Source organism: Narcine bancroftii, unplaced genomic scaffold (assembly GCF_036971445.1).
Source record: "Narcine bancroftii isolate sNarBan1 unplaced genomic scaffold, sNarBan1.hap1 Scaffold_45, whole genome shotgun sequence".
In the NCBI taxonomy this organism is placed as follows: Eukaryota; Metazoa; Chordata; class Chondrichthyes; order Torpediniformes; family Narcinidae; genus Narcine; species Narcine bancroftii.
Window position 1 is genome coordinate 1 of NW_027212062.1, and position 25,305 is coordinate 25,305.

General features: G+C 54.2%; 1 protein-coding gene across 1 annotated transcript; it reads left to right on the top strand.

Moving 5' to 3' along the window:
* The first annotated feature begins 1,394 nt into the window (after positions 1-1,394).
* Positions 1,395-24,423, top strand: LOC138750969 (constitutive coactivator of PPAR-gamma-like protein 2). Its single transcript, XM_069913069.1, has 10 exons — positions 1,395-1,482; positions 1,807-2,096; positions 5,587-5,758; positions 7,772-8,021; positions 12,104-12,218; positions 12,712-12,921; positions 15,007-15,208; positions 16,359-16,494; positions 19,859-19,943; positions 20,161-24,423. The coding sequence occupies exons 1-10, from the start codon at positions 1,395-1,397 to the stop codon at positions 20,488-20,490; spliced, it is 1,878 nt and encodes a 625-aa protein (XP_069769170.1). The 3' UTR covers positions 20,491-24,423.
* Positions 24,424-25,305: the final 882 nt, after the last annotated feature.

A 25,305-nucleotide genomic window follows, 5' to 3' on the forward strand; every position in this document is an offset into this window, starting at 1 on the left:
TTTCTCCCTCTCTATCTCTCATTCTTTATTTCTCTCACTCTCTTCCTTTGGATGTTTCTAATCAACCACCTGCATCCCTCCCCCATTCTCTGATTCACCAGTCCCTGCCCCAGCATTCCCCCCACCCACCCCGTCCCCTCCTCCCACTACCTGCTTAGTCCCTGTGGCGGACTCCGGTGTGGATGAAGCCCCCCTCCCCCATATGTTCCACTCACGGGTTGGCATGGAAGTGGGTCTGGGGAGTCGAGCAGCCTGGAACCACTGGTCCCCTAATGCTTGCACCCCTCCAAATCTTTCCCGTCCAAGGAAGGAGCATACCCATTACACCCCTTGCATCTGCTCTTCAACTCCTTCCAAGTGCGGGCCACCTCAGCGTGAGGCCCCTGATTCTCTCAGTATTTGCAAATCAGTTGATCTTGGCCTCGACTCCACCTCCACAACTCAAAAATTCCTCTGGTCGATGACCGTTTTCTCCCATCTCCCTCACAGCCCATGGTCACGATCCTGTACTTTGAGGCAAATGTTACTTACGCTCTGTACTTCAGCCAGAGAATCCCACCCCCCTATGTCGACCCCCTATCAAGCCCCTCCATCATCTTGCTTGGTGAGATGGCCTCTCACAATTCTACATCCAAAGGTTCCTTTTATTGCCACATTCAGGTGCCTTGCCATTCGGCATGGGTGATCATATTCTCTCCACCCGTCACGATCTCTGACCCTCTGAGATGTAGTTGTTGCCTCTTTTCCTTCGGTGAAGGCTCCATCTTTGAGCTGAGTAGTCGATGTTGAGTTTATGATTACACAGGGGAAAAATACTGAAGTGGTTTCCCGTTGCCTTTTTCAGTTACAGTGTCTGAAACTGGACAGGTAACCCTGGCTATTGATCAGCAGATTCACCTGCCCAGCGCTTTTAGTTTTACAACCATCAATTCCAATTTGTAGAATCTGCTTGGAAAAACCATCCACCATCTGCAATTCATGGCTTCATGTGACCCTGATTGGAAGGTTAAACAGGTCCTACACCTTGCCCAAGAGTGACCTGTAGGCTATTGGATGGAAGGAGCGCCCTTACACCTCTTTTGGCTGAGCAAACAGCACCAACATCAGTGTTATTGTCACATAACAATACATAAAAATGTAATCTTCATGATCTACATTCCCCTGCCGTAGGCAAATAAAGAGATTTGCCCGGTGCCCCTAACAATAGGAGGAAGAGAAGCAAAGAGAAAGTCCCTTCAGAGTCGCTGAGTATCCGTAGATTTGCCTTCAGCGCTCCTGCAGCTACACAGACTACAGTTCAAACCATCGGCAACCCAGATCCCACCCTCTGATACAATCAGGAAGCCTTCAGCACCCGAGGCCCATCGGAGCCCTTCTTACCCTCAACTGGTTCCATGAGCCAGTCTCCAGTAGCCCGCAGCCCCATTTGGGTCCCTCAGCCACTGAGCCTCTCGCTGGTCCGCCGCTGTAGTCACCTTCCCTGTAGGGTCATCTCCTCTGCTTTTCCTTCTCAACGAGGGTGAAGGGGGTTGTTTTCCTGATGCCCTGTGCCGATCCGCTGCTCCCCAGGAGTCTGCAACCCTTTGTGGTCAGCTGCCCAGCGGAGGCGCCACCATCTTGGGCACAGTCCCCCCTTCCATTGTTGCAGGATTTTTTTTAAAATACACTTGCTTCTCTGGCAGGCCTTTTAAAGACTGTGTGGATCTATCAGCATCAGATCCGTACGGTAGGACCCTGTGGAGCAGTGGTGTCTCTCTGTTCCCTGCTCCGCTGAAGTCTGCACCCTGTAACAGGGTGTTGCGAAAGGGAGGGATGGGGGGGGTGATCGAGGGGATTGCCTGACCTATTTCCTTTGTGTGCCGCAGGGACCCCCCGACACCAAGACGGTGAACGATCAGCTGTCAGCGCGGGAGCCGAGTGCTGGCCCAGCAAACCCCACGGCGCACATCCCATCGCTTCTCTCCATGCAGACAAGGAATCACATGGATATCACCACCCCACCACTGCCCCTGGTCGCCCCTGAGGTCCTGCGGGTGGCTGACCATCGGCACAGGAAGGGCCTCATGTACCCATACATCTACCAGGTGCTGACTGCGGTGAGTGCTGGCGCTTCGCTGAGGGGGGCAGGTTCAGCAGAGTCCCACCAAGTCCTAAAGGAATGAGGCATCAATCAAGATCAGCAAGGCTACGCCAGTGTTACAAGACCTCTGGCACCACCGCTCCAGAAGACTTCCCGCCTCCCCCAATTCCCGAGTTGTCTTTCTCCACAGTCAACGCAGATGAGAAATCCTTGTGAAGTGACTCAGGAGGCGGGGTGAGCTCCTCCATGTGCGTCTCTCAACTGTGTTAACCGCAGAGAAAAACATGGGGCTTGCTCTGGAATTGGGGGAAAATGAAGCATCCTACGGAGAGATGGTTTGTAAATGCTCCTCAATACCAGGAGCCCCTGTTCAGACACTAGGGCAAGCTCGGTAAGGAATTGCAGGAGCCCTGGCAGAGATGTTTGTCTCTTTGTGAAGCAGGAATGAGGTACCAGAATGTCAGAGGATGTGCCTTTAATGACAGGAAAGTGAAACCGCAGGACGGTGAACTTCATGCATTTGTGGAATTGTTACTGGCGGGGTTATGAGAGATGGGATTGGGCTACGGTCACAGAGGCTGTCAGTATTTAAAGCAGAGATTGCTCATGATTAGCCAGGGCATGGTGGAGAGAAGGCCAGCCAGTGGGCCTGAATGAAAGAACAGAATATGAGCAGAGGTGTGATGGCACTGGTAAGATCTCACTTGGAGAACTGGCTGCAGTTAGAGGCTGCTCATTTTAGAAAGGATATGCAGACATTGGAGAGGGTTCAGAGAAGATTCACAAGAATGATTCCTGGAATGAAGAGGCAGGTCTTGGACTGCGTTCCTTGCAGTTCGGAAGAATGAGCGGGTAACTATAGAACCTGGATGAAGAGGTGAAAGGATGAGTCAGTAAGTTTGCGAGTCCAAAAAACTCACACATCCAATCCTACAACATCCTTTGGATGACACGAAGTTTGGAGAAGTTGTGGATGGAGCTGAAGATTGTTGTAGGTTACAACAGGATATAGACAGGATGCAGAGTTGAGCAGAAAAGTGGGAGATGGAGTTCGATCTGGATAAGTGTGAGATGATGCATTTTGGAAGGTCAAACCAGAAGGCTGAATGCAGGGTTAATGGTTGGATATTTAACAGTGTGAAGGAACAGAGGGACCTTGGGGAGCAAATCCATGCATCCCTCAAAGTCGCTGCACAGGTTGATAGGATAGTTAAGAAGGCCGATGGGATGCTGGGCTTCATTAATAGGGGGATTGGGTTTTGGAGTCGAGAAGTCATGTTGCAACTCTACAAATCTCTGGTGAGGAGGATTATGTTCAGTTCTGGTCACTTCTCTACAGGAAGGATGTGAAAGCTCTGGAGAGGGGGCAGAGGATGTTATCTGAATTGGGAAACGTCTAATGAGGCAAGGTTAGCAGAGCTTGGACTTTTCTCTGTGGAGCATAGAAGGATGAGAGGAGACTTTTGATAGAGTCTACAAGATTCTGAGAAGCAGAGATAAGGGTGAACAGCCAGTCAGTGCCTGTTTCCCAGGGCAGGATCAGCAAATGCCAGGGGACGTGTGTACAGAGTGAAGGGTGGAAAGTTTAGGGGAGTCGTCAGGGTGTTTTTTTTTTTTACACAGAGTTGTGGGTGCCTGGAATGCCTTGCCAGGGTGGTGGTAGAGGCTGGAACATTGGGGGCATTGAAAAGACTCTTAGACAGACCCATGGATAAAAGGGTTACAGGGTAGGAGAGTTTAGTACTTTTTATTAAGGAAGGAATATATGGGTTGGCACAACATCGAGGGCCAAAAGACCTGTGCTGTGCTGTAGAGTTCTATGTTCCACACATTTTGAACATTGAAAGGCATGGACAGTATAGATGTAGCAAGATTGCTTCCCATGGTGGAGGAGCCTTGGAGAAGACCGCCCAACTTCAGGATTGATGGGCATACCCGCTTTGAACAGAGATGCGGAGGATTTTCTCTTAAGGTCATCATGTAGGTTGATAGGATATTTAATGCTGGGCTTCATTAGTCAGGGATTGAATTCAAGAGTCAAGAGGTCATGTTGCAGCTCTACGAATCTCAGGTGAGATCCCAGACAAGATTCTGAGTAGCAGAGTTAAGGTGGGCAGCCAGTGCCTTTTTCCAGGATGGGGATATCAAATATTGTACAAAGTGAAGGGAGGGAAATTTAGGGGAGACATTTGGGGTAAGATTTTTTACACAGTTTTTTCGTGCCTGGAATGCCCTTGCCAGGCAGACGTGCTGGTGGAGGCTGAAATACTAGCAGCATTTAGGAGACTCTTAGACAAGCACATGGTTGGAAGAAAATTAGTTAGGAAGAATTGGTTGCCAGATATGCTGTAGGTCAGTACGTAAGGGGCTGAAGGGCCTGAACTGTGCTGTCAAACCAGAACACCACAGAACATAAAACAGGCCATTTGGCCCTTCTAGTCTGTGCCAAAATATTATTCTGCTATTCCAGTGACCTGCACCCAGTCCATAACCCTCCAGTCCTCTCCCATCCTGTACCTATCCAATTTATTCTTAAGCCTGCATTTACAATGTCAGATTGCATCTTGATCCACACTCTTGAATGAAGAAGTTTCCTGAATGTCGCCCCCCAAAACCTTTTCCCTTTCAACATAAAGCCATGTCCTCTCGTATTTATCTTTCCCAATTTAAGTGGAAAGAGACTACTCACATCCACTCTGTCTGTACCCCTCTAATTTTGTAGATCTCGATCAAATCTCTAAAGAATAAAGTCCGAACCTGTTTAACCCTGTAACTCGACTCCTGGAGATCCAGCAGCATTCTAGTAAATCTCTGCATATTTCAATCTTGCTGATACCCTTCCTGTAGTTTGGCAACCAGAACTGCATGCATTGTTCCAAATTTGGCCTCACCAAAACCTCCCCATAACATCCCAACTCCTGTACTCAATACTTAGATTTATGAAGGCCAAGATGCCAAAACATTTCTTTATATCTCTACCTGTGATCCCATTTTCAGGGAATCATGTATCTGTATTCCCAGAGTGTTCTATGTTCAAATTTATTTTGTCAGAGATGTGAATCTCTGGAATTTGCTGCCAAGGGCAGCTGTGGAGATCAGATCGTTGGGTGAATTTAAGGCAGAGATTGATAGGTATCTGAATAGTCAGGGTATCAAAGGTTATGGGGACAAGGCCGAGGAATGGGAGAACAGATCAGCTCATGATGGAACAGTTGGGAGGACTGGATGGTCTGAGAGGCCTACTTCAGCTGTTCTGTGTCTTATGACAACAGGATCTGGATGGTGGGCAGACAGACTTTGACTCAGACACGTGCTAGGGGCCATGTTTCAGCAGATTAACCCGGGGGGGCGGTGAGCGGTGGGGCCATGGGGAGCAGTGCAGAGAGAAGGCCCTGTCCCCCAGAGAGTCTGGGGCCGAGTGCACTGACTTGTGCCTGTGTCCTGGGTCGCGTGCTGACTATCTGTGTCCTGCTCTTTCCTCCACCTCCCCCCCCCCCAACCCTCAGGGCGAGTTGAAGCTCCCCGTCTGCATCGAGGACGAGGCCAACAACGAGCTGCCCCCAGCCACCCTCCTGTACAGGGCTGCCCGGCAGTACGTCTACGGTGTGCTCTTCAGCCTGAACGAGAGCCAGCGGAGGGCCGAGCGCCTGGCCATGAGGCGGAGGATTCCTGTGGAAGGTAGTGCTCCCCACTCTGCAGTTGTGTGTGTCACCTTGTGCTGCAGGCCAGCCTTGACCTGCATGCAGCCTATGCAGGTTCTGTGGCACACACAGGAAACAGACAGTCACTGGGGTCTCGGGCTTGAGTTTCTCAGGGTGTGGGCAAGAAGCAGGCTGGTACCTAGATGGACGAGGAGGCCCCATCCTCTCTCCTCCCCTGCCCCATCCTCTCTCCTCCCCTGCCCCATCCTCTCTCCTCCCCCACCCCATCCTTTCTCCTCCCCCCCACCCCATCCTTTCTCCTCCCCCCCACCCCATCCTTCTCCTCCCCCCCACCCCATCCTTTCTCCTCCCCCCACCCCATCCTCTCTCCTCCCTTGCCCCATCCTCTCTCCTCCCCTGCCCCATCCTCTCTCCTCCCCTGCCCCATCCTCTCTCCTCCCCTGCCCCATCCTCTCTCCTCCCCTGCCCCATCCTCTCTCCTCCCCTGCCCCATCCTCTCTCCTCCCCTGCCCCATCCTCTCTCCTCCCCTGCCCCATCCTCTCTCCTCCCCCCCACTTACCCCATCCTCCCTCCTCCCCCCCCACTTACCCCATCCTCTCTCCTCCCCCCACCCCATCCTCTCTCCTCCCCCCACCCCATCCTCTCTCCTCCCCCCATCCCATCCTCTCTCCTCCCCGCCCCATCCTCTCTCCTCCCCCGCCCCATCCTCTCTCCTCCCCCGCCCCATCCTCTCTCCTCCCCCCGCCCCATCCTCTCTTCTCCCCCCGACCTGCCCCTCTCCTCCCTTCTCTCCTGCCCCTACCATTATATTTAGGCGCCGACTTGCTTAATGAAGGGCTGAGGCCCGAAACACTGGTGACTCTTTGGTTCCTGCAGACACAGCGTGACCCAGTGCGATTCTCCAGCGCTGTTTGTGCATTCATTGCAATAACAGTGTCTGCAGACTTTCAACCAGCTCTCACATGCATGCAGCTCTTCAAAATTGAAGAGCAAGGGCATAGTTTCTATCCAGAGAAAAAATTTAACACCAAGCAAGGGCAGCTTGGGGTTCATTCAGGAGCCTGATGGCTGACGTTCATTAAGGAGCCTGATGGCTGTGAGCAAGACGCTGTCTTTGAGCCTGTTGGGGCGTGCTTTCGCCCTCTTGATCCTGGGAGAAGGCAGAGCGTGTGGGATGAGGCTGGTCCTCCCGGGTGCTGGCTTCCTTTCTGAGGCAGCGGGACATGTGGATGGAGTCTGTGGAAGGGTGGGGAAGTTTTGGTGATGTTGTGAACCGAGTTCACCACCTTCCGAGCATGCTGGGCTGAGTGAAACACGAAAGTTTGCAGAAACTGTGATTGTATTAAAAAGCACAGAAAGGCCGGAGAAACTCAGCTGGTCTCGCAGCCTCCAGAGGAAGTAAAAATATACTGCCAAGGGGTCTGGCCTGAGCCTTTCTGCAAGGTACGAGCAAAATGCAGGCAGACGTTTGAATTAAAGGCTAAGGGAGAAGGAAATTTTTTTTACATTTTGACATACAGCTCGGTAACAGGCCTGTGCCATCCAATTTATACCCAATTAACCTACAACCCCTGCTACATTTCGTATGATGGGAGGAAACTGGAGCCCCCATGGAAAACCCATGAAGAAAGGGGGAGAACGTACAAACTCTTGACAGCGTGAGATTCAAACCCCAGTCCCGATTGTTGATGCTGTAAATGTGCCGCCCCGATGAAAGAATGGCAGGGGGAGGAGCACAGACCACAAAGATTTGCCTCTGCCTTCAGAGAGCAACCCAAACCCTCCCGTTTCTGGAATCTGCCTCCAGTTAGCATGAGGGTGGTTAGCAGGGTAAAGGGAGTGTGACCAGCGTGTGTTGGCAGCTATCTTGGGGGTGGGAGGGCCTCTGGTGCATTCCTTACTGTCTGTGGTCCAGTTCCTGCACCAACACAGTGATGCAGGTGGGGGGGAGCTCCCATCAGTGGGACTCGCGTTCGAATGATTTGCCTTCATTGCGGGCCCTTTCCCTCTTATAACCCTTCACTCCAGTGCCCCCAGTCATCATTAAGGAGTGGTCAGCCTACAAGGGAAAGTCCCCCCAGACCCCGGAGCTGGTGACAGCCCTGACCTTCAGGGAGTGGACGTGCCCAAACCTGAAGAAACTGTGGCTTGGCAAGGCCGTGGAGGATAAGAACCGGCGCATGAGAGCCTTCCTCGCCTGCATGAGGTCGGACTCGCCGGGGATGCTCAACCCCGCCAACATCCCCACCCACCTGCTGCTGCTCTGCTGCGTCTTACGGTGAGTGGGGGAAGGGGGAGGAGGAAGGGCTGGGGGAAGGGGGGGTTTCCCTCCCCTCCGCGAGGAGTGGAGAGGGCGCCACAGGTCGTGGAGGTCCCCTCCTAGGTGACTCACCTGAAGAACGGTGGGGCGAGCATCATTGCTGTTTGCGAAAAGCCTAACATAATTTTCCTTGGTACAGGGGTTGGCATGATTCTTTGTAGCATTGGCACCGTTCTTGGAACAGCCATTACCATGTTTCTCCTTGCCATGGGCTGGCAGAGTTTTTGGCACTGGGGGTGAAATAGGTTTTCTTGGCACAGGGACTGACACAGTTCTAGGTATAAAGGCTGGCAGGGTTCTCCATGGCACAGGGGCTGGCTGGGTTCTCCATGCCACAGGGGCTGGCGGGGTTCTCCATGGCACAGAGGCTGGCGGGGTTCTCCATGGCACAGGGGCTGGCGGGGTTCTCCATGGCACAGGGGCTGGCGGGGTTCTCCATGGCACAGGGGCTGGCGGGGTTCTCCATGGCACAGGGGCTGGCGGGGTTCTCCATGGCACAGGGGCTGGCGGGGTTCTCCATGGCACAGGGGCTGGCGGGGTTCTCCATGGCACAGGGGCTGGCGGGGTTCTCCATGGCACGGGCTGGCGGGGTTCTCCATGGCACGGGCTGGCGGGGTTCTCCATGGCACAGGGGCTGGCGGGGTTCTCCATGGCACAGGGGCTGGCGGGGTTCTCCATGGCACAGGGGCTGGCGGGGTTCTCCATGGCACAGGGGCTGGCGGGGTTCTCCATGGCACAGGGCTGGCGGGGTTCTCCATGGCACAGGGGCTGGCGGGGTTCTCCATGGCACAGGGGCTGGCGGGGTTCTCCATGGCACAGGGGCTGGCGGGGTTTTAGGCACAGAGGCTGACATAGTTTTCCTTGGCACAAGGACTGACACAGTTCTCAGCACAGGGGCTGGCGGGGTTCTCCATGGCACAGGGACTGACATAGTTCTCAGCACACGGGCTGGTGGGGTTCATGGCACGGGCTGGTGGGGTTCATGGCACGGGCTGGTGGGGTTCATGGCACGGGCTGGTGGGGTTCATGGCACGGGCTGGTGGGGTTCATGGCACGGGCTGGTGGGGTTCATGGCACGGGCTGGTGGGGTTCATGGCACGGGCTGGTGGGGTTCATGGCACGGGCTGGTGGGGTTCATGCACGGGCTGGTGGGGTTCATGGCACGGGCTGTTGGGGTTCATGGCACGGGCTGGTGGGGTTCATGGCACGGGCGGTGGGGTTCATGGCACGGGCTGGTGGGGTTCTGGGCATGTGCTGGTGGGGTTCTGGGCACAGTTCTTGGCACAGAGACTGATGGTTTTCCTTGGCACAAGGACTGACATAGTTCTGGGCACTACTGGTTGGGTTCTCCATGGCACAGAGGCTGGCATGTTTTTAATTTAGAGTTTTCATCTACAATGCAAGCAACATTGAAAATAATTACATCAATTATTATTCATTTATACATTGCATTGACTTTTAATCCCCCCAACCCCCACCCCTAATATTACAAGAAAACAAAAAAATAACCAAATAAAATAAAAAACAAAAATTTGTTCACAATTCATTTTCCTACATGTATATCTTTCAATAATTCAAATCTTATTCTAAATTATTCCTAACACAAAAAAAATTAAATAAAAATTTTTCCCCAAAATATTCTTCATAACACAATGTCACATATATATCCCTCAAGAAGTATCCAACAAACAATGGTATATAGAAATGAATAAATGTATTCCATTAGAAAAAATAACATATAGTTTAAGAAATAATATTGAAATATTCGAACAAATATGGGAGCCTTACATTAAATACAATAGCGAAAAACCTACCGGGGACAATCATTACCTAAGTTGATGGAAGGAGAAGGAAAGAAAAGAATGGACTCAGTAGAATTTCTGGTGTATTTTTGTTGAGTGACAACATTGTCTGACTGGTTTAATGTATCCTAGATTGTATACCTTAAATGGATGGGGGGGGGGGGTGGGGGGGATGGGTTGGGAGGAGGGAGGGGGGGGGGAGAAAATGTCACTGTATATGTGTGAAAAGGAAAAAGTGTGTATCATGACTAATGTGATTTATGGTGTGAAAAATAAAAAAAATTTTAAAAAAAGAAGTATCCAACATAGAAAGGGCTGGCAGAGTTCTTCACACAGAGGCTGGTAGGGTTCTCCGTGGCACAGAGGCTTTCACGATTCTCCTGAGCACAGAAATCAGGAAGTTTCCAAGGCCTTCCCAGCTGAGCACCCCATTTAAGTCGACCCCATTTTTCTCTCCTCCCTGTGATCCCATTGACCCTGCAGTCCTGCGACGAAGGTGGGGTGGTGGGGAGACCCATGCAGATTTTGCCGATTATCTGCCCCCCTCCTTGGCACCGCAAGGCTGTGGCTGCAGCCACAGTGCCCTCCTGCGTTTCAGGAGGGAATTTGGTATGGGCTTTTAAAGGAAGATGTTTGCAAACTCAATGGGAAGTTTAGAAGGAAGTAGGAGGCTTGGGGAAGGGAGGAGGAAATTGGAGAAGGGAAGGAGAAATTGAATAAAGCAGTTCCATTTTGCAGTTGCCCACTGGCCTTGAATACAGCCTTGACAATTCAGAATGGGCACCCCATCTCAAGATTCCTTTATTGTCATATAAAAAAGACATTGCAATATTACATGTAATTTGTTTTTATCTGCCGTCAGACAGATGAAATTGCCTGAAGCGCTTTTTACAGTCAGAGAAAGAGAAGCAAAAGAGGGTTCCCACCCCCCACCCTAGAGTCACAGAGTGTCCGTGGATTCACTTCCAGCGCTCCTGCAGCCTCCACAGTCAAGTCCAAACCATCGACAGCCAGAGCTCCAGATCTGAACCTCTGACACGGATCAGGAACCCTTCAGCACCCTCGGCACCCTCTCATATACCGGATCCGAAACCTGGTACCCCTTCAGTCAGTCTCCAGCAGACCACAGCCCAATGTGAATCCCTCAACCGCAGTCGCCCGCAACCTGCTTGCGTTCCTCACCTCAAGTTACCAACAGTCCTGCCACCTGTGTGGTTCCTTCAGCCACAGTACCCTTCGCTGGCCTGCCACCGCGCATGGGTTGCCTCCTCTGCTTTTTGCTTCTCCTTCTCAGATGAGGAGTGATTTTCCCCCCCCCCCCCAGTTTTCTGGTGCCCTGCGCCAGTCCTCCCGGAGTTTGCAACCACTCATGGCCACTGCTGATCACAGGTGCCACCATCTTGGACGCCACTTAAAATTGTCGGCAGTTGGACCCCACAGGGGAGCGCAGTTTCAGGGAATCCACACCAGTGGCAGCACTGCCATTACAGTGCCGTTACAGTGCCATTACAGTGCTGCATTGCCATGCCTCCCTTCTGCTGCTTGCTCATATCTTTGCACTCCCTCTCTCTCACCATGGCCTCCAGTTCAAATGGCGGCCATGGTTTCTGGTGGCAAGGGAGGGGGAGAGTACACACGGGCAAACCGCTGGAGGTGTCTGATCCCATCCAAGCCTCCGCATCCCTTCCTGCAGGAGACGGGCACAAATCCCTGGCACCCTGCTAGATCATTGTAATTGGGGGAGACCATGAGGTTCAGGCATCCCAAGATCCGGCACTAGTTTCGAGGGACACTCCTTTCATCATCTGCCTCTGCCTGGCCCTGGGATCCCACCAACCCTCACCGCTTACTTGTGCCCCGGACTGGGTTGGCTTGTCTTCTCAGATGGGGTGAAGACTGGTGCTCATGATGTCGCAAGCCTTTGGTTTGGAGCTTGTTGACCAGCACTGAGGGGACAATGTTGTTGAAAGTTGAGTATCTTATACATCAAGATGCTGTTGCCTACGTGATCCACAAGGTCAATGTGCTTCCGGGGTGGGGGGGTTGTGCCCAGGGGCTGAACTGTAGCTCAGGCTGTGTAACTCACACAGAGCACTGTATACAAGGGGTAACACTGGGTTCTGGGGTCCAACACAAGCAACCTGTTGTTCCAGAGTCTGACAAGGGCAAGCTGTATCCCAGGCTCCCACGTGGACGAAAGGTGTCCCAGGGTCTGACATGGCTGTTTCCTGCCCCCAGGTACATGATGCAGTGGCCAGGCAGCCGCATCCTGCACCGATACGAGCTGGATGCCTTCCTGGCCCAGGCCGTCTCCTCCAAGCTGTACGAGCCCGACCAACTGCAGGAGTTGAAGGTACCTGGGGTCCCGAGGGTGTGGTTGGGAGACAGCTCCACTTGACGTGCTCATCAGGGGGCGAGTGGTGGGAAGGAGGGGAGGAAGGGTGAGGGGGTCTCTCCACAGGAGGGGGCAGGGTGAAGAAGACAGGGTCTATTGTTGGCTTCTTCCTCAGGTTTGACCCCACGGCACAGGCATTGGATGGCAGGGGGCATATCCGTAGAAAGGAGCAAATCCGTGGGTGAGGCAGTGGGAGGGGGGCAAATCTGCGGGAGGGGCAACAGGAGGGTGGCCTCTCCACAGGTGGGGGCAGCTCTGTGGGAGGGGAAAAGGGGAGGGATCCCTCTGCACAGGAAGGCCAAGAGGAGGGGGCAGCGCTGCGGGAATGGATACGGGGGAGTTGTTCCATGTGAGAGAAAAGAATGTTGTGGTTTTGCTTGGGCAGCTCCGGTCTAACCCCTCTCTCCTTCCTCCACCCCTAACCCCACCCCACTGCCCCTCTCGAGTGAAGATTGAGAAGCTGGACGCCCGGGGGATCCAGCTGGCCGCCCTATTCATGAGTGGCGTGGACACGGCCTTGTTTGCCAACGACGCCTGCGGACAGCCCATCCCCTGGGAGCACTGTTGCCCCTGGATCTACTTCGACGGCAAGCTCCTCCACAGCAAGCTAGTGCGGGCTGTCCGCGAGAAGGCCCCTCTCATTGACCTCTGTGATGGACAGGTAGGCCCTACTGCTCAAGCTCTGTGGGCCCTCACCTTGCTGCCCGCCACCTCACTCTGCACCCTGCTGCCCGCCACCTCACTCTGCACCCTGCTGCCCGCCACCTCACTCTGCACCCTGCTGCCCGCCACCTCACTCTGCACCCTGCTGTCCGCCACCTCATCCTGATGCTCTCACCCACACCCTGCACCCTGCAGCCCTCACCCTCACCCTGCTGCCCTCACCCTTACACCCACACCCTGCAACCTCACCCCGCACCCTGCTGCCCTCGCCCTTACACCCACACCCTGCACCGTCTCCCCACACCCTTCTGCCCGCAACCTCACCCGCACCCTGCTGCCAGCAACCTCACCCTGATGCCCGCACCCTGCTGCCAGCAACCTCACCCCGCACCCTGCTGCCCACAACCTTGCCCTTGCATCCCCGTACCCTGCCCTGTGTTTAATGTCCTTGCACTTGTGATCCCCAACACCGTGCGAAAGAACACTAAAGCACAGTACAAGCCCTTCTGCCCACAATCTTGTACTGACCTACGTATACTTGAAAAAAAAACTTAACCCTCCCAACCTCGTAGCCCTCTTATTTTTCTTGCATCCATGTGCCTGTCTAAGAGTCTCTACTAGACTCCTCATGTTCCAGCCACCACCACCACCCTGGCAGTGCATTCCACAACTCTGTGTAACAACCTAATCCTGACAGTTTCCCCCAAACTTTCTTCCCTTTGGGCGACATTTGTGGTGCAGTGGTTAACGCAATGCGGTTACAGCGCCAGCGATTGGGACCGAGTTTTGAATTCCCACATTGTTTGTAAGGAGTTTGTACGATCTCCCCATGTATGGGTTTTCCCTGGGGGCTCCAGTTTCATCCTACCCTTCAAAACGTACCCCAGGGGTTGTAGGTTAATTGGGCGGCAAGGGCTCGTGGTCCAATAGGGCCTGTTATCGTGCTGTATGTCTGAAATTAAATTTAATTAATTTTGTGTAGAAAATCTCTTCCTGCCCATAGAGAATCCCTTTCATTGCGTGTGAAAATCCCTCTCCCCGTCTGTAAGAAAAAAGCCCTGCTCCCTACACCATTGAAAACTCGCCTTCCCCACACGTTAAAAAAATTTTTTTCTACAAGTGTTTATCGATCCTTGTGTATTTGTCTCATGTTGCTTTATGACGATTTACGTTCCTGTGGGTGAACCCGTGTAAGTTCAGGAAGTCAAACGGTGGAGGATGGGCATTGAAGGAGAAGGAGGGAATGTTGAAAGGAGATGTGAGGGGCTGGCTTTATTTGGGCAGAGAGCAGGGGGTGCCCGGAGTGGGCTGCCCAGGACAGAGGGGGAAACGGACGGAACTGTCACACTTCTGGGCCAACCACAGATGTGCCGGGGATGGCGGGATTTGGGTCACATGCGAGCAGAGAAAAAAGAGTCCAATCCCAGGGCCCCATTTCCAACACTGGCAGCATTTTCCTTGGCATCAGATTTGGCTGATTTGACCCCTGTCCCCACGTGGTTCCATCAGCTTCCACACTCACTCCCTGCCTTCTGTGGGCACCATTTCCACTTGCTGATTGAAACCGTTTGTTCCACCCCTCCCCGGAACGTGGAAGAAGGTCAAACAGTCTGCAACCTGGGGAGTAAGGTCCTTGTGGCGAATCCAAGGAACAGGTTGGTGTTTGTTCAATTAGTGTGGTCAAAACTTTCTCTCCCTCTCTCCCTTACCCCCTCTTCTACACATCCTCTCTCTCTCCTATCCCTGTCCCTTCTCCTTCCTCTCGCTCTCCCCTACTTCCCTTTCCATCCCTCTCTCCCTCCATCCTACTTCCTCTCTCACCACTACTGCTCTTTTCCACTCCCCGCTCCTTCCTCTCTCTCCCTCTGCCCACACTGTCTCCCCCTCCTCCCTCTCTCTCCCTGCTCTCCGCCACTCTCTCTCTTTCTGCCCCTCCCTCCTCCCCACTCCGTCTACCTCTCCATACCTCCCCTCTCACCTACACCCTCACTCTTACTGTTCCATTCTCTCTCTCCCCCACTCCCTCCTCCACCCCCCCCGCCTCCCTCCTCCACTCTCCCTCTTCCCTCATCCCTCGCTGCAGGCTGACCAGGTAGCCAAGGTGGAGAAGATGAGACAGAGCATCCTGGAGGGGCTGAACCTGAGCCGCCAGCCCATGCTGCCCCCATCCATGCCCCCGCCGGCCTTTGTACCCCCCATGATGGCGCCCTTCTACCCCATGCCCATGTACAGCCGCTCCTTTGGGCCCCTGCCGCCTCCTCAGGGCAGGGGACGGGGCTTCACCGGTGAGTGCCTGGGAAGGGGATGGGGTCAGCACCTCCACCTGGGACCCTATTGGAGGGGGGTGGGGTCTTTGGTTCTGTCCAGGACACCTTGTTGATGGGGGAGGGGTGTGGTGAGGCTGTCGTCCCACGGCCCTGTACACTTGCTGAAAGAAAGGACGGGGTGACGGCTGGTTAGCATGAGGGACAGTGCTTCCCACTGTGTCACACGTCGAGAGACTGCCATCTCTGTGGAGCTGGATTGAATCCAGGTGGCCAGCTCAATGCCAATTTTTTGGCACGGGGATCTCGGAAGAGCGCACTGCTGGTGACACCCTTCTTTCTCTCTCTCTCTCCCCCTCTCTGCTATACCCCCTCCCCCTCTCTGCTATGCCCCCTCCCCCTCTCTGCTGTGCCCCCACTCTCGACCTCCCCCACTCTCGACCTCCCCCACTCTCGGCCTCCCCCACTCTCGGCCTCCCCCACTCTCGGCCTCCCCCACTCTCGGCCCCCCCCACTCTCGGCCCCCCCCCACTCTCGGCCCCCCCCACTCTCGGCCCCCCCCACTCTCGGCCCCCCCCCACTCTCGCCCCCCCCACTCTCGGCCCCCCCTCTCGGCCCCCCCCCACTCTCGGCCCCCCCCAACTCTCGGCCCCCCCCCCCACTCTCGGGCCCCCCCCCCACTCTCGGCCCCCCCCACTCGGCCCCCCCCACTCTCGGCCCCCCCCCCCACTCTCGGCCCCCCCCCACTCTCGGCCCCCCCACTCTCGGCCCCCCCCCACTCTCGGGCCCCCCCCCCACTCTCGGGCCCCCCCCCACTCTCGGGCCCCCCCCCACTCTCGGGCCCCCCCCCCCACTCTCGGGCCCCCCCCCCACTCTCGGCCCCCCCCCCACTCTCGGCCCCCCCCCCCACTCTCGGCCCCCCCCCCACTCTCGGCCCCCCCCCCCCACTCTCGGCCCACCCCCCACTCTCGGCCCCCCCCACACTCCCCTCCTTCATCTCCTCTCTACCCACTCTCTCCCTCCTCTATCCCCTCACATTCTCCATCACCCTCCCTGCTTTCTCCCTTCTCTCTCCCTCTTTTCTCTCAACATTAATCCCACTCATTTCTGCCCCCTTCTCCCTCTGCTTTCTATCTTACCCCTCTCTCCTTCCCTTCCCCTCCCCCTGCAGGCTTCCAGCAGATCTCCCAGGGAGGGAAGCTGGAGATCGCGGGCATGGTGGTGGGTCAGTGGGCCGGCAGTCGACCAGCACGGGGCCGGGGCTCGCTCAACCTGCAAGTTGTGTCCGTCGGGGGCCACGGGAGAGGGTGAGTGTTCCCACCTGCCCCCCCCTTGGGTGCTCGCTGACGTTACCATGGTGCGGAGATGGTGGGGGCAGCCCTAAGAGGTTTCAGGAAGGTCGGAAGTGTGGTGATGTCATCCGAGGGGTTCTTGGTCTCCAGGAATGTCAGGTGGGGAGAGGGATTCTGGGAATGTTGGGAGTGGCAAGAGAGCGTCCTAGGGAGGGGGCGGGGTGTCCAGGAAGGACTGGAGTGGGGAGAGGGCATCATGAGAGGTTCTAGGGAATTCATGGGATGGGGGAGGTGGCCCTAAGGGGTTCCAGGAAGAATGGGAGAGGGGAGATAGACCGGAGAGGTTCTGGGAAGGTCGAGATTGGGAGAGGGGTTCTGTGAAGGTTGGGAGAAGGGAGAGGGCATCCCAGTGCATTCCTGGAATGGGGAGATGGCATCCCAAGAATTTTCGGGTATCCGGGAAGTTCGGGAGAGAGGAGATGGTTTCTGGGAGGGTCTTGAGCAGGGAGAGGACATTCCAGGAGGGTCGGGAGGCAGGAAGGTGAAGGCTTCTCCATTCATGTCAGGCAGGGTTAGTTGGGACACTAGTTGCCAGCATCGATAAGGAAGGCGTCTCTACTGGTTCTTCGGCAATCACAAGCCCTTCTGCCCACTATCCACCATGCTGGACCAGTCCAATTGCCTGCATTCAGTCCTCATCCTTCGACACCATCCATTGTCCCCACCTCGACCTCTTCCTCTGGCAGCTTGTCCTACCACCCCACCCCCCTCTGTGTGAAAGTACCCCTCAGCTCCCCTTCATATCTTCCCCCACTCACCTTAAACCCGTCCCTAGTTTCAGACTCCCTAACCCTGGAGGATAAAGACGAGGAATGTCCACCTTATTGCCACCCCTTCTGAGTTGATCCCCCTCCAGAAGGTTCCCCCCCCTTAGCCAGCAGGGAGAAAAGTCACAGCCCCCTCCTGGTAACTCGCACCCCGCTCCAGTCACGATGTAAAGGCACAATCCAGATAAACTCAGCAGGTCAAACAGTGCACTTTATATCATAAAGGTACAGACTTGACCCCTTCCTCAAGGTAGGAGCAAAATGTTGGCAGGCACCCAGATAAAATGGTGGGGGGAGGAGCACGGTCTCACAGGCAGGAGGGATGGGGAAGAAATGGAGAACAGAGCAGTGGCCAGGGAAGTCAATGATAATTCCATCCAGTTGGAATATTAATTTTTTGGGTTTTGCTTATCTCTGCTAATCCCCTGCCAGTCCCTTCCCTGTCTTTTCCCCTCTGTCCCACTTGGTATAAAAAGTGAGGAGAGGTATCAATGGAGTGAATGCATGCAGACAGAGCAGGATGGGGAAGGGAGGGAGAACGGAGAATAGGCTAGCAGAAACTGGAGACGTTGATGGTCTCCGCCAGCCCCCATTCCGTTCTCCATCTTTACCCCATCCCTCTGTCTCCTTTCCTCCAGCTCTCCAACCCGTTCCCTCTTCATTTCTCAGAGCCGTCCCCCTTCCGCCTGCATGCTGGCATGCCCTCCCCTATTCACCTCCTGCCTGTGGGACCGAGCTCCTCCCTCCACCGCCTTCCCTTTTTGTTTGGGCACTACTGAGATTTTGCTCATGCAGTAAATTTCCCCGTATCCGAAACGCTTGGGACCAGGCTTTGTTAGGTCTTTGAGGTTTTGTTTTTGGTACCCAACACCTCCCCACTGCTGTTGCCAGTCTCCAACACCTCTCCGCTACCGCTGGTCCCAACTACGGTCCTCACTCCTGCCCAGAAGCCCAAAGTCCCCACTACTTCCCGAGGGCCCTGCTCCTGTCTGGGAGCCTGAGCTCCCCACTACTGCTCGAGGGCCCCGCTCCTGTCTGGGAGCCTGAGCTCCCCACTACTGCTCCAGGGCCCCGCTCCTGTCTGGGAGCCTGGTCCCCACTACTGCTCGAGGGCCCCGCTCCTGTCTGGGAGCCTGAGCTCCCCACTACTGCTCGAGGGCCCCGCTCCTGTCTGGGAGCCTGAGCTCCCCACTACTGCCCGAGGGCCCTGCTCCTGTCTGGGAGCCTGAGCTCCCCACTACTGCTCGAGGGCCCCGCTCCTGTCTGGGAGCCTGAGCTCCCCACTACTGCTCCAGGGCCCCGCTCCTGTCTGGGAGCCTGGTCCCCACTACTGCCTGAGGCCCCTGCTCCTGTCTGGAAGCCTGAAGTCCCCACTACTGCCTGAGGGCCCTGCTCCTGTCTGGAAGCCAGAAGTCCCTCCCTACTGCCCGAGGGTCGCACTCCTCTCTGGGAGGCTGTTCTCCTTGATGAGACAAAGGATCCTTCCGACCACTTGCAGCTGGGAGACAGCATAGTTCAGCAGAGGGTAAGGAAGAAATAGAGAGGGGAGGGAGTTACCTGAAACGAGGACAATTGGTGTTCATGCCCTGTTTTAAGGGCTGACCCTTGCACCTAATTTCTCCCCATGTGCTACCTGACCCACTGACTTCCTCCATCCGCTCACCATTCCAGCCTGCTTCTCTGAGCCAAAATGCAGCCGTTCTGCGTCTGTCTTCCCAGCTGGTTCTGGGCTCTTGTTACCAAACTGGTGCTTACAGAGCATCAGAGCCCCACGTGGGCAAGTCGGGTAAGTACAGATACTTCCCAACTTACAACTGCAATCGGTCAGTCGTATCTCAAAATGGACATGTCAGAATTTTGCCCACACACATGGAGTCCTGAAGTCTTAAAAGCAAACTTTTTAATCAAATCTTTTTCATCGTAGATTTGTGATGATAATAACTTAAAGCTTTCCGAGTTTGTCCATCAACCTTGGTGAATCTTTCCACATTCTGGTCCAAGCTAACCATGCTAGACGACATCCCAGGGTCTGTCGGCTGGGTGCGGCCATCTTGATTCCTGTGTGCAAGCGCATGCGCACAGGAATCAAGATGGCCGCCACCAGTCGACGGACCCCAGGACACCGGCTAGCATGGTAAGTCCACACATTTTGACTATTATATGCCCTGTATCCTTGTTATAGTTTGTCAAATACAACAGAAGTCATGTAAATTTTATATATATTTAAAAGTTTTTGGTCACATGTGCAGATGGACATAGATCGCAAGTCGGGGAGTGCCTGTGTAATGTTGGACCTGCTGAGTTTCTCAGGCATATGTTTGTCCGGGGAAATCTTTCCCACCCCGTTTTGCAGTTAACGGATGTCCTTCCTGCAGCTGGGCGACCGAAACCACCCATGACCCTCCCAAGTGCATCTCGAACCAGTTTATGATGGGACGTCACGGCTTGCATAGGACTGCTCCTCGGGTGGGAAGGGTCGGGTGGATTGGGGGGAAAGCTAATGGCGAACTACGTTTGTGTGTTTCTCATCACCTCCCCCCTCCTGCTGGAAGGCAACCAAAGGAGGCAGCGCCGGCCCTGAAAGGAACCCAAGGGACCAGCACGAAAAATGGAGCAGCCTGCTGCAGGGATGGCCAGGTACGCAGGAGGGGGTGGGAGGGGCTGTTGTTGGGAGGGGTTGGGAATGCAAAGTGGTGTCAGAGTTGCCGGGAACTGGTGGTAATTTGGCACTGCTTCACTGTCCTCTCTCCCCCTCCCTCTGACCCTCTCTATTCCCCCTCCTTTCTCCTCTTTTCTCCTTCCCTCTCCCTGCCCCCCTCCCTCCACCACCCTCTGCTGCCCCTCCGCCCGACAGAATGCCAGCGGGACAGGTGTCCCAGCAGCAGAAGAGGGATCTCAGACCTTGGACAACCAGCAGGACCAACCAGGCGATGAGGAGGAGGAGGAGGGGGCGACAGGGGAGAACCCTGAGCCGCTGGTGCCCAGCTTAACAGCCAGCCCGGCGCGGCTGAACGGCAGCGCCAAGAGGGAGGAGGAACCGCTACCTCCCCCCTGCTCGCCAAGTGCCTTAAAGAAAGACAGTGACCTCTGCAATAGTATTTCTCCGTTCAATGCACTAACTGCTGATGACAGCTGCCACTGGGATCAGCGGGCCGCCATCACCGTGCGACAGAAGGAGGAGTAGTCGTTACCCCCTCGCCTACACTCACCGGGCGTGGGGGAAACATCTCCCTCCCTCCCAGTTCACAGAAGGGAACGGAAAAGTGCCTGTTTCCGGTTTCCAGCCACGAAGTGTCCGGGTTTGCTCTCTCTCTCCCTCCTTTCCCCCTCCCCCCTCTCTCTTCTCCCCCCCCTCTCTCTCTTCTCCCCCCCCCCCCCCTCCTCTCTCACCCACTCCCCCTCCCAACTCCTCCCACCCCCAGGGATCAGGATGCCGCTGGTGTCCATCCCCTGGAAACTGCACTGGCCACCAGCATTGCATCTGGAACCCTTCAGCAACAACCCCAGGCGCTCAGAGGTGTGGAGGGAGGGGAGAGTCTCCGACCGGAAACACGCACTTTGGCCTTACCTTTAGTTTTAACCTGACGAACTGGTCGAACGGCCTTGCCGAGAGGCCTGAATGTTGTGAAGAAGCAGCAGTTTAATTTATTCCAGGTCTGCCCAAGACGGACGATATTTCTGTGCAACTCCAAGTGAGGTGGGTGTGCAGAGGGAGGTGGGGCAAGGGGAAAGGGGTGAGAGGGCTGTGTGTGGGCGGGAGATGACCCCATTCCTCTCCTCCACACCACCACCCACCCAAGGCGAGCATTTTTAGCTAAATCCTGACAGTGATGCATTTTAGTGCGGTGGGAGCCTTGGGACCTCCTCCCATTCCCCACCCTCTGACCCACTGAGCCAGGGAGGGAGGGGAGATCTGCACTCCTCTCCCCATCACCAGCACCTCCTCCCAGAAGGCAAGCAGCAGGGTCACAGCAAGTGGGGGGTGCAAACCTGTCCCCGTCTCGCTATTCCAACGGGTTGGGGATTGCGCAGAGGAGAGTGTCTCCTGCACCACACCCAACTCATTCCACTTTGAAGCTTGACTGGGGGGGGAGGGGGGGTGGTGAAGGGGCAGCTCTCAGCCCATTGAATGTCACTCATAGGAGAAAGGGAGCATTCGGCATTCCCAGCTGTCTGGGTCGCGTGTCCGCGATGCAAGCCGCCGCCGCTCTCGTCCTCCCACTGGCATTACCCAACCAGCAACACACTAAGCATATGGAAATCTGTGGCGCTGCTGCCCTGAAATCCCCAGGTGGGGCAGGGCAGAGAAATACAATTTGGTTTTAATTTTGTGCCCACAATTCCAGCTCCACATCAAATGGGATCCTGTTTTATCCTCTCTCCCTCCCTCTTTCCCGCACCCCCACCATTGTGGGATCAGGGCAGACGTTGTGGGCTGACGTGTAGCTCACTCGAGGTGGGAGGGAAGGTAGGAGTGGTGGTTCCCAGTGGTGGGAGACCCAATCTGATCCAGACCAGTGATCACAGGATGAGAACCTTTTAAAGGTGTAACCATGAAACGGAAGTGTTAATCTGAAGAGACTTTTCTCCCAGTGGGGCCAGTGCAAGGCATTTTCTCTCTCTATCTCTCGTGCTCTGTGTATCTGCCTCTCTATCTCTTTCTCTCGCTATGCTCTCTCTCTCTCTCTCTCTCTCTCTCTCTCTCTCTCTCTCTCTCTCTCTCTCTCTCTCTCTCTCTCACAGTCTCTGGATGTATGTGATGTCATGTATGTATTCTGACAATAAATCTCTCTCACCCTCACAGCCTCTTTCTCTGGTAACCCTAACCCTTCCTGTTTAGACCCTCCAAGCAGGGGACTCACACCAGCCCTGCATCCATGTTACACCCATCAGCGGATCTGCCTGCAGCACCCCTCCACTGCTGGGGATGGACATGTCCCATCTCAGGACTGCCCCGGGCTCCAACTGCCCTTCTTGTACCCCTCCCCCTCTGCCTCAGGTCCCAAATGGCAACACCCCTCCCCTCCTTTGGTACCACAGACTGAGCTGTATCATGGCAGAGAAACTCCGTAGTGATTAACGATCCCTCCCCCGAACTGGAACCAGCGACAGGTCTGACAAGAGAGTGTGGGGTGAAAGAGACCAACAGGCAGACCCTGAAGGTGCACCTTGACGGTTTTGCTTGGGCTGGCTGCAATCGGACTAATCCTTCAGGAGATACTAAGCCAGCTCACCATACACCTCTGGGTTCTCTCCTCTCAATTTTCTCTCCTCCCAATATGTTTTCTCTCTCCTCTCTTGTTTCTCTCTCAATTTTCTCTCCTCTCTGTGTCTCTCCTGTTTTCTCTCTCCCCTCACTGCTTCTCTTTCTCCCTTTGCCTCTTTCTCACTCCTCCCATTCTTTCCGCCCCTCTTTTTCTCCCCCTCTCTCTTTCTCCCTATGTCTCTCTCCCCCCCCCCACCCACCCCTTTATGTTCCTCCCCATCACTTTATAGAACATTATGACAGAGAAACAGGCCCATCTAATCTGTGCTGCACTGTTATTCTGCCTATCCACAAAGTTAGCTCGCGGACATCGTGGGAAGATTTCTTTTGAGTAACTGACGCCAGTTGATCAACGTGTGTCAAAAGGGGGAAGACAAAAAAGTACCAGATGTATAAAATTTGCACCGGGTCAGAAACAGGTCGTTGTGACCGGACTCGTGCCCGAGACACATTCACTGCTTTCAGAACACACTAATCCTTTGGCCCGGCCGTCTGCACCACTGAGATGCCAACTCGTGGAGTTGGGTGGGAGGTGGGGTGAGTGTACGTGTGTTCAGGCTGCCCCCCCCCCCCTTGCACTGCAACGTCACCCACAGACTGAACCCTCAAGTCGCCAGCATACGCACACACCCCCACCCCCCAACCACAGTGGTCACTACCCCATCCCAGAGTGCTTACACAAAAAAAATCCAACGGTGAGGTTCCCTGCCAACCCGTGAAACTAACCAACTCCCCCCCACAGTGGGCTTGTGTGGAGATCCACAGAAAACCCTCTTGCAGGAGGGAATGACACAGTGACCCTACCCCCCCCCCCCCCAGCTCTAATGAGCCTCTTCTCCCCTCCACCCAGGACGTCCTGCCAAAGACGTTTGTGCTTTGAAATCAACAGTGACCTTGGATTTCTGTTCTGCCCAATTTATTTTAACTTAACTGTTTTATAATCGAGACAACAGCTGAGTTTGCAAGACGATTTCATCCTGAAATCGGAATTACTCTCAAACTACTAGAACACATACTTGGATAGTGGTGATTGATTTTACACCACCTACTTAAAATTGAAGTCGATGTAGGCTTTTTTCCTAAGAAGAAATTTAACAATGTGTACATTTAAAAAACCAATCAAGAAAAAGGTTAATCCCACTTGTATATCCTCTGCAATTCTCCATCTCTTTGCCAATCGTTTCGCCAACGACTTGAGATTGTCCTGTCCTCCGCAGTACGGTGTCAATGCAAGGTTTTTATTTAAAATTTCATTTTGCTGTTAACGATTTTTTTAAATAAAAGAGAATTAACTCGCGCCGACCAGCCTTCCACTCCCTCTAACCCTGAATCAACGAGCTTAAAAATGAACTTCAACTGCCCCCTCCCCGCTACCTCTCCCAAGACTTGTAGGCTTCTGGATTAGTCGAATTAAAAAGAAACGCTGTTCAGTTTTGTCCCCAATTATAATCCCTTCCTTCCCCCCGTGTTTATTTCTTCTCTTGTGCACGCATAAACGCATTTTGTGAGGTGAAATTCAACCCTTCCCTGTGGTTAATTCAGGATGATTTTTCTCCCCGCTCCAGTGTTCCTGCCTTGGCACATCCACCCCCTTCTTCATCACACAGTAGTGAATAATGTCCGGTCCAATCCTCCGCGCCCCCCACCCCGAATCCTTGTCGACAGAACAAAGTACCCCTCTCTCCCAACGCTAATTAGTAATTGTATCAATGTTACGTTGAGAATAAGTGATTTATTTTCCTCTCTGATGGAAAAGTAATGACGGACTAGTTGATGGTTTACGCTGTGCATTTATTATGGGTGGAAGATACAGTGCTTTAATTAATAAAAAGTCTATTCTTTTAGTATAAACCAGCGGTGGTGTTTTCCTTCGATCTCCCCCCAAGCAGCTCTCAACTACCACGGCCTCTTCCTTCCCTCACCTACCACCCACCCCCACCCCCCCCACACATACACACACACACACACACACACACACACACAGGCCTAGGGTTCAGCGAGGAGCAGTCAGCCCATGGAACCTCAAGCTCCACTGCTTTGGTGGAAATTCCCTGTCCTCCGTTCTTAGATATCGGAAAATCCTAAATTTATGGAGTCTTTAACCAAAATGTACAATGTCCCAAAGGATAAACAGATGAGAGCCCCGTGCTGGGAGCCTATCACTGGTGCCAGTGGCTGAACTGGACGCATCTCCTCCCTTCAGGAAGAGTAAAAAACACCTTATCTGTGTCGTAAATCCACTAGCTTGAGCTCTGGTCTCCCCCATCTTGTCTATACCTTTCATAATTTTATCAGATCCCCTCTCATTCTTCTCAATTCCAGCAAATCAGTCACATACGCCTCAATCTCTCATCGTAGGGGGGGGGTCACGTGATGGAGTAGTGCCCAGTCGGGGAACTCCAGCCCTCTCTGGAAAAGTTTTAAAAAAAACACAAAGGCACAAACACAAAAATTAAAATAAAGTGAAAGTAAAGGTGGGAAGAAAATGGCAGCGAAGAAAGAAAAGCTGAAAGCAACGGGAAGAAAAGACGTCGGAAGAAGAAGGTGAAGGCCTTACCTGTCCGAGGAGGCCCGCTGTGGAGAGAAGCCGGCTCCCTCAGATCAGTTGAAGTCCCGAGCTCGGGACTACAAAAATGGCTCGCGGAGCCAAGCAAAAGAGCGCAACCGCGCATGCACGACTCCCCAGAAAGGTGAAGAAGGCAAGAATATGAGAGAATTTATAAAAGATTGGAT

Bases quoted from the DNA above. Each gene is read 5' to 3' on its own strand.
- LOC138750969 (XM_069913069.1), top strand. From the start codon at position 1,395: ATGAGCCAGTCTCCAGTAGCCCGCAGCCCCATTTGGGTCCCTCAGCCA. The intron at 1,483-1,806 runs GTAGGGTCATCT...GTGTTGCGAAAG, and splicing joins CCGCTGTAGTCACCTTCCCT to GGAGGGATGGGGGGGGTGAT. The intron at 8,022-12,103 runs GTGAGTGGGGGA...TCCTGCCCCCAG, and splicing joins CTGCTCTGCTGCGTCTTACG to GTACATGATGCAGTGGCCAG.